General features: G+C 33.1%; 1 protein-coding gene across 1 annotated transcript; it reads right to left on the reverse strand.

Moving 5' to 3' along the window:
* Positions 1-12,290: 12,290 nt before the first annotated feature.
* LOC133323198 (paraplegin) lies at positions 12,291-15,874 on the reverse strand. The gene is made up of 8 exons (XM_061532153.1): positions 15,756-15,874; positions 15,342-15,674; positions 14,908-15,142; positions 14,019-14,152; positions 13,408-13,944; positions 12,760-13,353; positions 12,512-12,703; positions 12,291-12,451 (listed from the first exon to the last, which is right to left on the reverse strand). Exons 1-8 carry the CDS (start codon positions 15,870-15,872, stop codon positions 12,302-12,304), a joined length of 2,292 nt encoding a protein of 763 aa, XP_061388137.1. The 5' UTR covers positions 15,873-15,874; the 3' UTR covers positions 12,291-12,301.
* Positions 15,875-17,866: the final 1,992 nt, after the last annotated feature.

The raw sequence follows: 17,866 nt of genomic DNA on the forward strand, positions 1-17,866 counted from the left end.
TAAGAGGCGTGCCCAGGCGCACGTTCCACCCCCTTTTCGAATGGCCAAGTGCTACAGCAAGTGTGCGTCTGCCACACGGAAAGGTCTCAATCCTCATTGGCTCATCATGCATTTTGTATGACAAACGGAAGTTTCTCGTTAGCTTTTCCTCGGTTATTGTTTTTTTCTCCTTTCATTTCAATGTGTTTGCATGTACAGCCATACGTATACGTGTATGTGTGTGTGGGTGTAAATGTGATTTGTTGTATACAACACATTGCACATTTAATAGAATGTCACTTACATTCACAAGCACTAACACACAGAGAGAAAGCTTTTTGTTTCTCCACTTTCACTTACACGTACACAGACACAGCCAGCAACATTCAACTATCTGGCTAGACAAGGAAGGATCATGCCCAACTCACACAAGCTCGCACACACACACTAGGAACACGAGTCCTGGTCATGCGCACAATGGGCCGTGCATTAAGGCATTCAGTTGAACATTTCAACTTTGCTGGCACACAACACACTGCAGACGGCCTCCAATTCGGAAGGATATTTCAAGACAGTGACAACGTCGACCGTAATCCTGCTCTACCACCAGAAGCAACACTGTCATACATTTTGTTCGCATTTTAAATACAACTGGGCCAAAGCCCCCATTGTTCGGGATTAGGCAATGTTTCTATTCTCATTGTTGCCTTGCTTTGTTTTGTGCTGTGCTCTGTGTTTTTGTATTTTTTTTATCGGTGGCAGTTATGTTTCGAATGTGTAGTGCCAATGATTTGTTAACAATGCCTGCCAGCCTGTCTGCAAAACAAAGAGGTGGATCGATGGTTTGGTTGGCTGAATGGGCCAGCATCAATACTTTTCGCTTCATTACATAAATGGTAAACGTGGCAAGAAATTTACATCCGTATCCTCTTAGAAACGACTGAGTTAGATTTACCATCTGAGTGCCAACGAATCCATCATTCCGTCGAATACAATATGAATATATTTGGATATTCTTACATGCACACACACACTTATACATACAATATCGGCCAAAAACACAAACATTTTGAAAATTGTAAACGTCGGTGGAAATTTCAATTTGTCGACGGGTTATCAACAATTTGGAAACAAATAATTGACGGAGTGTCATTTTTTTAAATTTATATTTAATTTGTCATTCACCAACACCTCGATATATTTCGTGGAGCCCCATGAAGGATTTATATTCTTGATAATTATAAAATTAAATGTAGATTTAGCCAATTCCGTCTGTCACTTTATAGACCTTTGAAATTTTGCATATATAGTCGAAATATAAATATATAACGACATATCGGTTATAACGACTGTTTCCAAAGTCCCGATAAAAACTCACCTTTAACATTGCTAATACTCCTAGCATCGGTCCACGTTTTGGTATAGCCCTTATATAACGGTATCCCCAGATATACATTATTTTGGGGATATTGGGAAGGTGACCCCAACCATTCTCCATTTTAAATATCGATAATTTTTAACCAGCTGCCAAATGAGCATACATTATGTTAAAGACTACATGCATGTATTTGTAGATTTAAAGAAGATAAATTGACAAAATGTTGCTGTTTTTACCAAAAACAAAGCTGAAAAAAAGAAGATCTTGACCTACATTTATGCTAGTTTATACGATAGCTATGTAGGTCCGGAATAACGTGTTCAAAATTTCGGATGGATAGGATTATTAGTGTTTGATTTTTTTGATGCCGCATCCGTAAAACACTGTTTGAGAATCACCCATGCCGTCGCTTGATGCTGACTCAATAAATCCGTTATACCTTTAAGAGTTGTTGAGATTTTCACTTGAAATTTGAAAGGGATATTCTTGAATTAGTGAAGGTTAATTTGGGGATATTGGAAATAAAAAAAAAACAAAATTCAGAATGGGGGTCCCCGTAAAATGTTATTTGGTATATTAACTCATTAACTTTAAATTTCAGGGATATTTGGGCAGCATTTCGTTTGTATTATAATTATGTAGAAACCCCCTTACCAAAGGTGAACACATTGGCCAACTGAATTGGCTATAGTCAAGGTGTATTTAATAAGGTGTATGCATCAGCTACAACAACTAAAATTTTACAAAAACAACATTATTGTTATAGAAATTAAATTGTTATGTTGACAATTAGTTATTGACATGAAGAAACAAAAACAAATTAATAATAACGAATATTGAAGAATTAAATAAAACTATTTTTCGAAAGAACGAGAATAAATTTGCCGTTCTGGATGATACGATTATTTATTTAAAATAATTTTACAATATATTAAATTTACAAATTTTAAGGTGCGGTCGCCAACATTTTTTAACTTTTTCTCGCATATATCCTATGGGATTCAGAGATATTAACCATACAAGTTCTGTATGTGCGAAATTTGCTTGTACAAATCAATTTTCCGGTCCGATCGCAAATCATTTCGAAAATTTTATCACAAGTAGTCCTTGTGTTCCTGAGATATTAGTGTTAAGAACAATCCTACGCGTTAAATATTATTCAGAATCTCTCATTTTGAAAGAAAAGATAGATTTGGTGGTCAATTGGGCTTTGTTGGCTATAGACCTTCACATGTGGACTAATTCCAACCCGGGCTACGCAACACAATCTCAATGTAATTAGTCAAGTATTCATAAGAAAACCAGTATGGAAAACTCGGACGGGGCCGACTATACATTTGTATGAAATGAAACAATTATGCATAAGAGCTATATATATATATATATGTATATATATCTGGACCGATTTAATGCAAAAGTGACATGAACCATTCGCTATGCTAAATCACAACGTTCTGTCCAAAATCTAATCTCAAAAGGACAAACGTTTTTTATTTGGGTATTTATATATTTACGTCTATACATATGTTAATGTTGTGCACAAATTCGTCGCCATCAGACAAACTTTGGATGTTTGGTGCATCATTTAGATGAACGGATTTAAACTAAAGACTATGTATTCTTTCGTGAAAATCGAACAAACATAGACTCTTTGGTGAACCATGCAGTATTTTCCTTTGAGGACCTCTTATTACGTAGGATGGAGAAAAATGGTCTTCACATATACACGATTTTGAAGACAATTCCATCCCACATATTTCACTCCAAATAATAATCCTCTTTTCGTCCTTTGGGACACTAAAAAATGATCCGTTACCGTTCACAAATTTCTTCCTTTTTACAAATTATACACATTCGATTTTTTAATAATTATGAATATTTTAAATTGAAATGAAAATGTAACATCGAAAAATGTGTTTGACAATTTACTTTACAAACAAAAAGAAAAAAAGTTTAAAACCATATGATTGTCACTTACACCTTATTAAATACATCTTGACTATAGTTTGATATTTAAAGTTTTCATCGAAAATTGTCAAAGGAATTGACAATTTAAACCCCTGGTTTAACAAAATCCAGTACAATGTTAACGTTCTATAAGAAAAAATTGCAAAAATCTCGCCACTGATCCTCATCAGTTCCTTTAGTTTTTTCGCCCGAACTTCTCATTGAGGTCGTATAGCTGGTAACTTCGAATTGTCACAAGAGACATTTGGGTATGAAAGGTTTTTTGTAAAGTAATAAATAGCTTCTGGGAAGAATATCCCAACAAAAACATAAGGGAACTGATGAGGATCAGTGGCGAGATCCGAAACTATAGTCTTCCCTGCTTTACCCCTCGGCGGACAATGCCATTAATTCCCCACTAATAAATAGTGGTTTTTTTATAAAAACAACAAACTGGGATTCAGCCTGACTATTTTGAAAAAAAAAAACAAAACAAAATACAAATGGTATCCCAAATAACCCGCCAACACTACTGTAATATCTATAACATTCTCTTGTCACAGTGTTCGTATAAATACTCCTCCAAAACGGATTGACCGATCTTGATACAATTTTGTATTTAGATTTTGTAGGTCTGGGAATACAACCTATTCCCAGTTTTATCTCGAATACGATTAAAAATTTTTTATACGAGATTATGATATTTATTTTCCAAATCCCAAATTATCTTTAGAGGGAAACCCAATCGGATTCCAAAACGACACTTGGACAATTCGGGATCAAGAAGATCCACAAATGTAATCCTGACAATTTAGTTGAAATGTGTACCTAAAATGGCTAAAATACATCATAGCTGTATTCAAAATTGATATATTAAAGCAAGATCTTAAAAAAATTAAGTAGAAACGCCATTAATTACGGTCAGTCATACTCCTTATACCCTCCACCTTGAGGAGTACCTTCAAAATACCAACAATTTATCGAGACTTTTATATGGGGCCTATGTTATTGTCAGGAAATTACTAAATGATAAAACTACAGACTCAGATTAGAAATTAAAATTGATTAGTCCAGAAACTTGGACTAGCACTCAAATTTATGGTAGGGAATCTCTCTTCTACCCAACGAGAATCCAAAATACAGCCAATTTAAAAAAAGGGATGGGAATATATGCTACCAAATAACTCAACGTATCAAATAACAGCCAGTTCGAATATCAAATAACGGTCTTGTATAAGAAACAAATTAATATATTGCAACTATATATAAAGTAGGGGCTGCGAAGAGCCATGGGTTTGGCAAGTACATATATTTATATAAATCTTGAAAATTTTTAATTCATTCCTCCATTTGGCGACATTACAATTGGGTGCTTCTATTTTATTTTCCCACTGACAAACCGAATTTATTTGCTTCCATAACTATTTTCTATCTCTACGCGGTTCCCATGTTTTTTGTTCCATGTTTGGATTTGGAAAGAAAAATTGTTAGCTGGGCATGTGTGTTTTATTGTTGTGGCTATCATGTAAAATAAATTAAAATCAAATTGAATAGAAAACTATTCATCTGGAAGAAATTGAGTTTTTGTTACTCACCTCAAGTTGTTATATCTTGTATTATTGTACCATGATTCTACCCACAGACTTATGGCTAATGAGGGTATATATACTTTGCTACGGTAAAAATGTGCCTCATCGAAATATTTTTTTTTTTTAACATCATGTTTCTTTGGACTAAATTCATGTAAATATCATGCGAACGGAGTATCCGATTTGGATCAAACTATGCACAACCAAATATTTTATGAAAACCTGAATATTGTTTGAAAATGGAACTTATCGGTCCACTTCTCATATGAAGCGAAAGTAATACTCAAAACGAAAGGAATATCAGCACACACATTTGAAAATAAAAAAATATTTTCAAAATTGTCATTTATTTTCGTTTTGTTTTGATACGCTGAACCAATTCCTATATAAGGTCGGACAGTAAAAGTACATTTACATATAAGATTTTAAATCTCGATTAGCGAAATCCAGAAATACACCCAAATTACTTACACATAACGTTAATCATGATCGATCGACATTTAGATCAGCTGATGTTTGATAGTATACATACAAAATTATTTATTTGCGTCAAACAATATTTGTTTTCAATTTGAGAATGAAAAAACAACAATTTCATTTCTTTTATAAAAACACAAACATTTTATAAATAACACTATGCTACACGAAAATTATTCAGGGGTTCTAATGTAACAATTCTGTTTAGTTGGAGTCCCTGGGCCTGGTAGAGGGTCTCATATATTTTCAATTTGAAACGCGAATAACTTATTTACTTTATAACGGATTTATATTATTCTTTTTTTCTTTCGAAGAGTAAAATTTTTCCTTTCAAAACAGATATATTTTTAGAAAATGGGTTGAGCAAGGTTTATTCATAAGGTTAACAAGGAATTCGCCACAGTCTTCATTGACTGCCAAATTTATTGTTTGAAGAATAAATAAACAAAAAATATTTTATTCGAACCAAAATATACGTGCACATTACTGTCATTACGTTTTATTGATAGATATTTTGGAGTTTTATCCTGTTCTGGTTCATATTTCGCGATTAAAAAGTTGACAGCAAGAGAAGACTAAGGTATGAATTCGCCTGCCAGTTAACCTTATTAATAAACCTTGGGGTTGAGGATTGGCTGAGTTACAGTGGTTGGAGTGTGAAAAAATACGCATAAAAAGACAACATTTATTTTTCTTCGGACTGTACGATTACCCTACAAATTATAAATTGTGTTGTGCTTCGCCTGTGTTTTTTATTTAAAGGCAAAACAATTACTTTTTGGACTCGGCAAAAAAATTGACGTTTTCTCTATGAATCCGCTTACTGGCCGATCTTATGCCATGTTCTGACGGGCATTCGAACAACGTAGTTCGCTCTCAGAATTACGTACATGAATTAACCCGTTCATACAACACTATTCTTAATTCATGTCATCAGAGTTTTTTATTTCAAACTTTTTGTTTTTACACGAAAATTGTAACATATTTGCGTGAATCACATATGGATCTAAATAGAAAAAATAATTCTCTTTCTCCTGACTATAATATCAACACCTATCTCTTTACTTTTAATTCATGTTTTCCATTTTTCCTGAAAATATTGTTGTTTTCAATACATTTTTATATTTTCTCACCTCAAATCTCACATTTAAAAAATTGGAGAATTTTTGTTTGGGTTTCCCCACTTTTGTCTCTCGTTTTGTACGCTAATTAGAACAATGGGGAAAGAAATGTATATTGCATCATGTTGACAACTAAATTTACATCCTTCTGCATATACATATAAAAACTAGAATTTTGTTTACTTTTCATTCATCATTTTCGATTTTACCAAGGCCTATATAAGGTCGGCCAGTAAGCGAATTCATAAAGAAAACTTAAGTTTAACGTCAAATATTTTTGCCGAGGCGAAAACAAATTGTTTCGCCTTTAAATAAAAAATACAACCAAAACACAACTCAATTTATAGTTTTGTAAGATAATTGGCCTTTAAAATCTTGAAATAGTCCAAATGTGTTTCACAAAGACGATGTAAATTAAAATTGAATTGAATGTTCACAAAATATTAATATTTTCGTTTTGACGTCTAACATAATTTTGTACGTATGTATAGGTTTCAAAATATGATTTGACAGCAAACTTTATACTCAGATGTGCTTACTGGCCGACCTTATATAGGCCTTGGATTTTACTAAAAAAGTTTGAAAATTTTAAAAATTTTTTCATGCTGTCAAAATTAATTTATTTTCGATAAATTCTCTCAATTGTTAGAGATGGGGCAAAATTCTTTGTGATTCAGAGAGTGATTCGAATTGAACAACGTACAAAAGTAGGTGTTCGCTCAGACAATTTTGTATAGGGAACTAAGTAATTACTTCATAATTAAGGGTCGAACAACGCCCGTCTGTACATGGCATTATATGGGCCTTGCGCTGAACGAAAAAATTATGATATTTTTGGCACATGTGAGTATAAAGTAAAAACAAAATTATATTAGACGTGCAAACGAAAATACATATTAATATTTTGTCAATATTCAATTCAATTTTAATTTATATCGTTTTTTTAAAGCACATTTGGACTATATTAAGATTTTAGAGAACATTTTCAAGTAAATTATCTTACAAAATTGTAAAATGTGTTTTGGTTGTATTTGTTTATTTAAAGGGACCCCCCATACTCGGGGTCAACAATTTTGTTGATATAATTCGAATCTACACTAATTAAAGAATGTCCCTACAAAATTTCAAATGAAAATCTCAAGAACTCTTGAAGATGTAGCCAATTTATTGTGTCAGTATCAAGTGACGGCTGAAGGGCTTCTCAAACTTAAAACGCGTTTTTCTCGAAACATTTTTTTTTGCGAATGGCGGGCACGATACCTCAAAAACTAATAACCCAATAGATTTCGAATTTTTACACGTTTCTCTGTGAGTGTATAGCTATCGTATGAACCAGGATAAAGCCAACCGGTGAAGATCTTCCTTATTTTTTAACTTGGGTTTTAGTAAAAAATCGGTAATTTTCCAAAAATATTTTTTCAAAGGTCCACCATTTTCTTAAGAGCGAAGTCTCCGTTGGAATTTTCGGATTCCGATGTTCCAGTGAGGAGTTATCATGCCCGCCATAAAAAATAAGGACTTTTCTTTAATTACAAAAAACAACAACAAAATAACAAAAATTGTTTGTAAATTATTTTTCTTCTATTTTTTTCATCACGTTTTTACAAAATAAAATTTGATAAAAAAAACAACAAATACTGTTACATTTTTATTTGACAATTTTTTATACTCAAACATTTGATTGTATTTGTGAATTTTGTTTCTCATTCGATTCTCATTTATAGAACATAGTTGTAAAAATATAAATTAACAGCCATTTTCTCCATTCGAACGTAAAACGGCATTTACATTAGAACTTTTTACCGGGTTAACCCACTTCATGAGGATTTATTTGACATATATACAATGGAATTGACAATTTTAATCCGGTATAATGTAAACGTACTATAAGTTCAATCGAAAGAACACGTAAAAATTTGCCATTTGTCTACAAAGAACGATATTGTCAAAATCAGTCACTTGCTTCATAGCTTTCGAATCGACATTAAAATCGCGAATTATACTCCTAAATTTTCCAAAAATTCACACAGCGAAATCATTGAACAAAATAAAAAATTTTGATATATATTTTAAATATATCTTTTATGTTTCTCATTCATGATTTTACAAAATAAAATTGAACAAATAATTTAAAAATACTGATACATTTTTATTTGACAATTTTGTATGTAGACGTAACTCGTATCGAATCTTCAAGCAGTGAAAATGAAGATCATTGTTATATAGATTCTAACAGAGAAAAAGGTAGTGTTGTTTGTGATTCTGAAAACGAAGATGAAATCTACTAATATCTAAAGAGCCATTTTATTTCTGACTCTGAAACATTCAACGAAGCAAACACGTATCGATTTATACTATACTTGAAAACGTTTCAGTCCAACCGCAAGTAGCGCATCTTGAAACTTCACGAAGGTATGATGGCGTATAAAAATGCATGTACCAAATTTGAATTAAAGCTGTATTTTTTGCAATCAATTTTAATTTTGGTAAAATATTACTATTTAAATGTTGACCCTTTATGTAAGAGATGCCTGAAGAAGCGGACCGATAATCCCCATAAAATTATCTTTTTTGAGGATTTTCATCGTTAAAATAAATTAAAATACGTGGAAACTGAAAGTTGGGCCGAATAAATAGTTCGTTATAAAAAAGTTCGCTATATTCGTTGTTGGATGTAAGAGTAAACATTTGTATGTAAAATATGTCTTAAAACTTCGGGACGAGGAAATGCGTTCGCTATGAACAAAGTTCGTTGTAACCGGTGTGTATAATAAGCGTACTCGACTGCATTGTTTTATTTTGTGTTCACTCAAGTAATTACTGTAATTTCGAATATTTTAAGAGCCAATCTAAAGTTATTGTGAATTAATATTTGAAAATTGTGACAGATTTATTTTGAAGTATACTTTTAGGCACAAATAATTTAATCGTGTAAAAAACGGCACTATTTAAAGTGTACAACAAGGTTTAACATGTAGTTCAACCTGGATAGATATTCTCCTAATGCTTACAATAAATGAGTTGGTTTTAAAGGATTTTGGCTATGTCACTGATAGGTATTAAAGCTAGTCTTACACAAACGAAAGCAGTAGCATAGAGGGAGAAGTCGGCAGCCAATGTTCTTTATACCAATAAATCAGAGAATTTATACCCAGTAGTTCGAGTAACTGGTTATGAACTGGTTATTTTACTAATTACCTGTAACTACCACTAGTTACCTCTTCATGCCCTAGACTGGTGAATTTAACATGGGTATGTCATTGGGGAAGTCAATTGTCCCCTGCCTGCGTTACCAGTATACAGTCATTTCGGTAGTAAAAAATGATTGTATATTTGACTAGTGTTTTATAGTCAGTTACTTGGGTAGATACAAACTATAAATAAAATGCGTAGTTACTTATGTATAGAAAATTAGATGTATAACAGTTTGAAAAATTACAATTTATTCTGTACAAAAATATTTGTTATAACAGAGTATTGTATACATATATATTGTTTGATCCATCTGAAAGTCCATAGTTCACGATTCTTTTGACGGCCGAGTGCTTTTCAAATATGTCTCCCTGGCTAAATAGATTTATCTGAAATAAACGATTTAGAAACATTTGAAGTTAGAAGTCCTACATAAAGCTTTTTTTGTTAGAGAAAACATACCTATAGAAAATCGACAGATCTCTACGGAGCGACAACTCTTCCTCTTCACAGAAGGCATGTCAATACTTCTTTAGGAATATATTTCGTTTGAAGAATCTGTCAATCTGTGGGGGCTTTTGAAATCTGGAAATGAAGCCTGTATAAGGATTACATTGATCTATATTGTGTTACAAAAAACTTACCTTCGATTTATCATCTGTATTTTATTTGAATATTGAAATTTTATTTTTTTTACGGAAAACACATTTCTATTTGATTTTTGCTTTTAAAATTCCAAAAATTTCTAAAAAGTCTAAACAAAATGACAGAACAATTCTTCTGTTTTTTTATATTCATACTCGATTCATTACCCTTTTCATTACCAGTAACTACTGAATTGGAATGATATACCTAGACAACCTTTTCAATCGACAAATAAATTCAACATTCAATTTTGTGTCCCTTTTTGGGGTATAAAGAAACTAGAACTCCAAGTAACTAGTTATATAACCATATATCAACAGACAATTGATATTTTTTGAACAACTGGGTATGTAGTTTAAATTTAAGAATGTTTTCTTTTACTGTGGTATCACCTTCGATGATTCAGTTGTCTGAACCGTTATTACTAAATTACGGTTTCAATTATTCCATTTTACCAACCAAATTATTACTTATTATAACTACTTCCATTACATCGAATCAATAATAATCAGCCTTATTCTGGATATTCGCTGGGAGATATCTCGCATGTAAAAAAATTTCGCTTTCACTTTCTCGCCTTATTCTGAATGAATAGGGAGACGCAAAAAATGCGAGATGCGGATTCGAGTTTTCGAAAATGGTGGTTGAAAAAAAGATTCGTGTTGGCATATTGTAATTTAAGTTGTAATGTGTGTTGCCACATTGTAATTTAAGTTGCATTGTGTATTGCCCCATTGTAATTTAATTGTGTAATATTTTTCAATATTTTATTTATTGATTTTTCTTATTAAAAATTTTTACTTTTTATTGTTATTTAAACTTTATAACAATACAAATGTGAAATATCAATAATCCGCTTTGTAATTAAAGGAAAATAAATTAATGTTTGAAAATATGGCAACCTACAATATGGCATGTGAAACAGCTGTTCATTGTTTTGATGCAATTTGGTCCATTGTTTTGATGCAACAATATATTACAAATAAAAGAAAATTTTTTATGATGGCAAAAACACAAATTATTATTTCACTACATACTTGTGTGCCTTTTTATTTAATTTCGATATTTTATCTCCCCAAATTCTTATGTTATGATTTGCTCCTACTCCCTTATTTCTTCCTTCAAATCATGCAGACGATAATTTTGAAAAAAATATTTTTTGTAACTTTATTATTGTTCTTTCATAATTATTATTTGCTTTTCACTGTTAAGAGGCTCATAAGGCAAATTTGGTTTTTCCATAATTTTTAAAAAAAAATTTTCTTGAGAGACAGATCCTCACCCAAAATGTCTGTATTTCGCCTCCAAAATACATCAAACTCGACTTAAATATTCCTTATTTACTTAATACATTCCTTGGCAATATTTGATTCAGCATGTATCGTTATCAATAGGATTTCCAATGGCATTTTATTAGTTGTTTTCCAGTTTAAAATTGCTTACTATCATTTAAAATATTCTAAATTGTCATAGAGGAAGTATTGTGTAGATATTTTTCATAAAAATATTTAATTCTTATGTTTTTATAGTCAGTTCCCTTTGAATTTATTTGTGAAAAATTTCGCACAAAATTTCATCTCATTCTCCTACTCCCTGTAATCCACAATACCTAATTTTTCCCCAAAGCGGATTTTTCGCATTCGAACTTCATTCAGAATAAGGCGAAAGCGAGAATGCGAAAAAATTCACAGGAAAATGTTGTTCAGAATAAGTCGAAGGAGATGAGCGAGTAAATTCACGTGGAATTGACATACAGAATAAGGCTGAATATGTATCAACATGTATTTGAATATTACATTTTATCAAAAAAAAAAAATAAATAAATAAATAAAAAAAATAAATAAATAAAATAAAAAACTTTATTTTATTATAAAAAGGATTAACTCATTGATCGAATAAGCATAACATTCTTTTTAATCTTCGCTTATTTTTATTTAAAAATATATAAAATAAAACAACAATAACAAATACGTCTACTTCTTATCATCACTAAGGTTTTTAAGAGTTTGTTCAAACTCAACTGGTTCGACGGTTCGGTTGGTAGTATCATAAGCTGGTGGTCCGATCAGATTCACAACTTCATCGTAATTAAGTGTTTCTTTCTCCAGTAAAGCTTCAGCCAACTAAGTAATATAATACAGATTTGTTAAATTTTATAAACATACTGAACTTGACATTTTTACCTTTTGCAATTTGTCACTATTGTCCTTTAATATTTGCTGGGTCTTTTGATATGCATTGGCTATAATAGTTCTAGCTTCCATGTCAACAATGTCATCAAGAGCCTTTGAATAGGGTTTGTAATATGTCCCCGTTTCTTCTGGATCTTGTATATACATGGGACCAATTTTATCATTCATACCAAACTTTTTTACCTAATGTGCAAACGTAGTTATTATAAAATAAAAAAAAATTATTTCCTTAAAATTACCTGGGCATATGCCATTTTAGTAACTTTTTCCAAATCATTTTGGGCTCCCGTTGTAATACGACCAAATGTTAAGTCCTCAGCGGCTCGGCCTCCTAATGCCATACACATTTTGTCCAATAGTTCCTCTTTTGAATACAATTGTTGTTCACTGGGCGTGTATTGTGCAAAACCCAAAGCTAAACTAGTACGAGGTACTATTGTTACCTTCAGGAGAACGTCGCTCTTTGGAAGTAGCCAGCCGACAAGAGCGTGTCCAGATTCGTGGTACGCAATCACTTTACGTTCAACTGGTGAAAGAGCATGCGAACGTTTCTCTGTGCCACCAACTAAACGCTCCACAGCATATTCTAAATTTTTCGTTGTAACCTTATCTTGGCTGTTTCTGGCGGCATGAAGTGCCGCTTCATTACATACATTGGCTATGTCAGCTCCAGAGAATCCCGGAGTTAGACGGGCTAGACGATGAGAATACTTGGATGGCTCTTCTTCTAACTGCACTGAAGATAAATGTTTTTCAAATATTTGTTTTCTTTCTTCGAGATTTGGCAAATCGATGAGGATGTGTCGATCAAAACGGCCTGGACGCAAAAGAGCCTAAGATGAAAATGAGTGAATTAAATTAGAAACATGTATGTATTCATTTATTACCTTATCTAAAACATCAGCACGATTTGTACTAGCCAACATGAGAACGCCTTCCTTTGATGCCATACCATCCATTTCTACTAACAGTTGGTTTAGTGTCTGCTCTGATTCTCCAGAGCTGCCTTGACTGAATCCTTCAGTGCCAGATCTCTGCCTTCCAATTGCATCAATTTCATCAATATAAATAATGCAAGGCGATCGCTTTCGTCCCTCTTTGAATAAATCTCTTACACGTGCAGCACCCAAGCCTCCAATCATTTCGATAAATTCTGACCCATTCATACTTAGGAAGGGAACTTGGGCTTCAGTTGCCACAGCCTTCGCCAATAACGTTTTACCACAACCGGGAGGTCCAAGAAGCAGAGCACCTTTAGGCACCTTTGCTCCCAGCCGTTGGTACTTTTCTGGATCTTTCAGATAGTCAACAAATTCCTTAACTTCTTGTTTGGCTTCTTGCAAACCGGCGACATCTTTGAACAGTACACCACGTCCTCCTTCAAATGGGTCAACTAAAGTGAATTTTGCTCTTCCCATTTGTGTCTGTACATACATTTTGAAGACAAATATAACGCTCATTAAATGTGGATTATTACATTAATTAAGATATAACTTACGAATGAGTCCATGCTTAATGGACTCTTCATTCCTTTCATTCTTGATGATAGTGCCATAAGGAGACCTACAAACAACAGCAGTAGTAATATGCGACCAGTGACGTCACTTTGTCTATCATAGGTAACGGGAACACCTGAAAATTGACCGTATACAATATACTTTAAATTATAATTGACAAATTTAAAAGTGGTAGAAATAAAATTCGATATGGTATTAATATTCTCAAATCCATGCGGGGAAAAAAATTATCCGAAAAATTATTCATCAAAAATATACCTAAGGCAACGTTTATCGGTTCAGCTAGTTTTTAATATAAGTGTATTTTTTCTCGTTGGAGTCATTTAGATCGAAGTTTTTGTAATAAAATGGAAATCTAGGAGAAGAACCTCCGCATCCACCAATATTTGACGCGTTTCGCAGTTGATTAAGCGGTTCATCAGATATATTGGGCTATGTGGCTTTACAAAGGTCTTATGTTGTATGACTTGAACTTATGTCGCAGTTAATGCGAAGTTGCATCTGCGAATTAAATTTAATTTTATCAACGTCCGACATTTGTATTTACTTTAGAAACAGTCCTTTTCAAATCAAATTGTCTCTTATAGCGAAAGATAATTACATGTTTTTTGGCCAACCTTCGGATGTGTGTTGATGGTTCAGACAATATTTGGTCGGACAATATTTATATTGCTCTGGGGACCTAGGTTCGCACACTCGCCGTGATCAGTTGAGTTTTGCCTGTAAGGGCGATCTTTTTTTTAAATTTTATTACAGGAAAAGTAAGCGACCAATCTTATTATTATTTTGTTTGTAATGCAGTCATAACAACTATACGCACCATTAATTAAATATACGGTCATATCTATATCAACAACACGATATACTTACCATCAGAAATACCCAAACGTTTTTCCACATCTCGAAGTTTTTCTTCAAATTTTGAAACGTCTGCCACTGACATATGGAATATTGTGGATGAAACTTTTCGTCCCTTTACTATGGCTCCGTCGTGAAGAATTATAGTCACCATTTCCATATCGGGACGAATAATAAGTTCTTTGACCTCACCGACAGCCAACATATGATGAACAAATTCATTCCATGAAACATATCGTGTTGACCCCTACAATTACATTATTTGGTAACTAGATTACATGAATGTATTATAATATTTGATAGTCCTATCTTCGTTGTTTCCTATCAAATTGTTTGAAAATTATTTTAGAAAGGTTTAAAATCGGTTAAGTGGAACTTGGTGTGACCAGTTTCGTATTTACTAACCCGCATTTATGATAAATATTGAATAACTTCATAGAGCTTACCTCAGGGCGGTCGGTGCGTGGTGACAAAATCAATGAAATAAACGCCACAAACATGTATATGGTAAACATCCACATTACTGTCTTTGTCAGCACAGATTTGACTTTTTCATCATTATCGTTTTTGTTTCCATTTGGTCCACCTCCAGTTGATCCACCGCTACTACCACTGCTGCCCGCCGGTTCTGTCGGTTTACCACCATCCTTTTGACTAGGGCTGTTTTTAGAAGTTGAACAAAGGCTTAGGTGAAAGTGTCGCACTGTCTGTGGACTAACTCCCAAAGATCTCGATATTAGGCCGACAACTGCTTTGTATTCCAACTCGAATTGTTTTAGCTAATTGTATATTCATGTTGCAACGACAAGTCTCAATTACGTTAGACACACATATTAACACAGTTGTTGAATAATATTTACCTTTTTGCCGGTCAATAAAGTTGATGCATATTTTGGTCTGCACAGGGGTAATTGCAAATAATTACTCCTACTTACAAGACCATTTATATTTCGTATATTTTGCACAGTTTTCCACATAACTTCATAATATTTTCTTAGCACCTAATAGGATATTATGCCGATTAAGCTGCAAATGTTCGATAACTAAACAAATTTCACAACCTTCTGACAGCCGCTCATCAGCTGTTTGGCTGATGTCAATGACAGCACCTAAATACCCGCAATGCGTATGACGTGTTTCAGAATCGCATATGGCAACATGGAGAAAAGTGTTGCTAACAGTTTTTATACCCTCCACCATAGTATGGAGGGTATATTAATTTTGTTTTTCCGTTTGTAACTCATCGAAATAATCATTTCCGACCCTATAAAGTATATATATTCTTGATCAGCGTAAAATTCTAAGACGATCTAAGCATGTCCGTCTGATGTAATCACTCTAGCGCCTAAACGAGTTGAGATAGATGGCCAAAATTTTGCACAGAGTCTTTTGTGTGCAGGCAGGTCAAGTTCGAAGATGGGATATATCGGTCCACGTTTAGGCATAGCTCCCATATAAGGGTACCCCCCAATTTTCGGTATTTTGGGGTTCTTGAGCGCGTTTTTCAACAGAATTCGCTGAAATTTGGTATATTGAGTTGCTATTGGGTACCCAATTTCTCCACAAAAAATTATACATATAGGTCAATTTTTTCTGGTAACCCCCATATAACGGTACTCTCTAATTCTCAGTATTTTGGGGGTTTTGATCGTAGTTTTCAACCGAATTGGCTGTAGTTTAGTACTATGAGTTCTTATTGGGTACCAAATATCTCCACCAAAAATTATAAATATAGGTCCAATTTTTCTGGTAGCCCTCATATAAGGGTACCCCCAATTTTCGCTATTTTGGGGTCCTTGAGCGCGTTTTTCAACCGAATTCGCTGAAATTTGGTATTTTGTGGTCGAATATGGTAACAAATTTCCCTACAAAAAATTTTAACATGCACCCCCTTTTTGGAATAGTCCCCATATAACCCCTTTTTATTTATATTAAAATAGTTATGCAATTTGTTACGCGTTTTGGGTTTGGTTCTAAGACTCTGTTGTAATCATATCACCTGCGGATGATATCGAGATAAAAAACTATAATGTAAGGTTCGATAATGAACTATAACCCGTATTTAGACCTAGCCCCTGTGTGGGAGGTACCAGAGAGGAGTGGACCGATATTCCCCATCTTCGAATTTGAATTAAGTTTGGAAGAAATAATAAGATGGGCAAAGTTTGGATGAAATCTAAATTTTCTGTAACGGATTTTGTCCAAAGAAACATGGGGTCTAGAACCAATATTTCGATGAGGCACATTTCCACGGTGTAAAGTGTATACACCTTCATTAGCCATAAGACTGAGGGTATAATTATCCATTAAAAATTTCTGAAATTTGTATTATAGTTTACATAGAAACAGCGATATAGGTCTAATTTTTGGGGTGTTCCCTATATTTTCATTTCTAGTACCTGTCAGTATATCTATGGTGGAGGGTATCCAAAGTTCGGCCCGGCCGAACTTAACGCTTATTCACTTGTTGGAATTAAAAACGCTAATATGGTGTATGGACTTTCCAGATGTTCAGTTTTTCAATTCAATGTGATACTGTATACATCATGCTGCTTTCGTTCCTTTTTATTTCCTATATATTGTTATTGCAAAATAGGATGGCGTAATCCCAGTTTGCTGTTTTTATAAAAACAACTTTTTAATAATAATTTGGTATTTTTAACGTTCAAATGAAATTGCAAATTTCACAGACATTTTTTTGTATATTGCTGTAAAATTTATTTATGAAATGGATATTTCGATATTAGCGGGGTTAAAACATATGCAACTCTGAAAATTTTAAAAAATATCGTTATTCTAGGAATCATAGTTAATATTTTATCGCACAGTTTAAGTATTATTGAAAGTTAAGAGGTAAATTTAATAAATATTTGCTAAACAAATAGTAATATATGATCACAAACAACCAAATAGAAATGACAAGCGATTGTTGGCGATTATAAGATTGGAATATCACTAACAAAACGATATC

Source organism: Musca vetustissima, unplaced genomic scaffold (genome assembly GCF_032173495.1).
Source record: "Musca vetustissima isolate MV318-11 ecotype Yass unplaced genomic scaffold, APGP_CSIRO_Mvet_v1 utg1756, whole genome shotgun sequence".
In the NCBI taxonomy this organism is placed as follows: Eukaryota; Metazoa; Arthropoda; class Insecta; order Diptera; family Muscidae; genus Musca; species Musca vetustissima.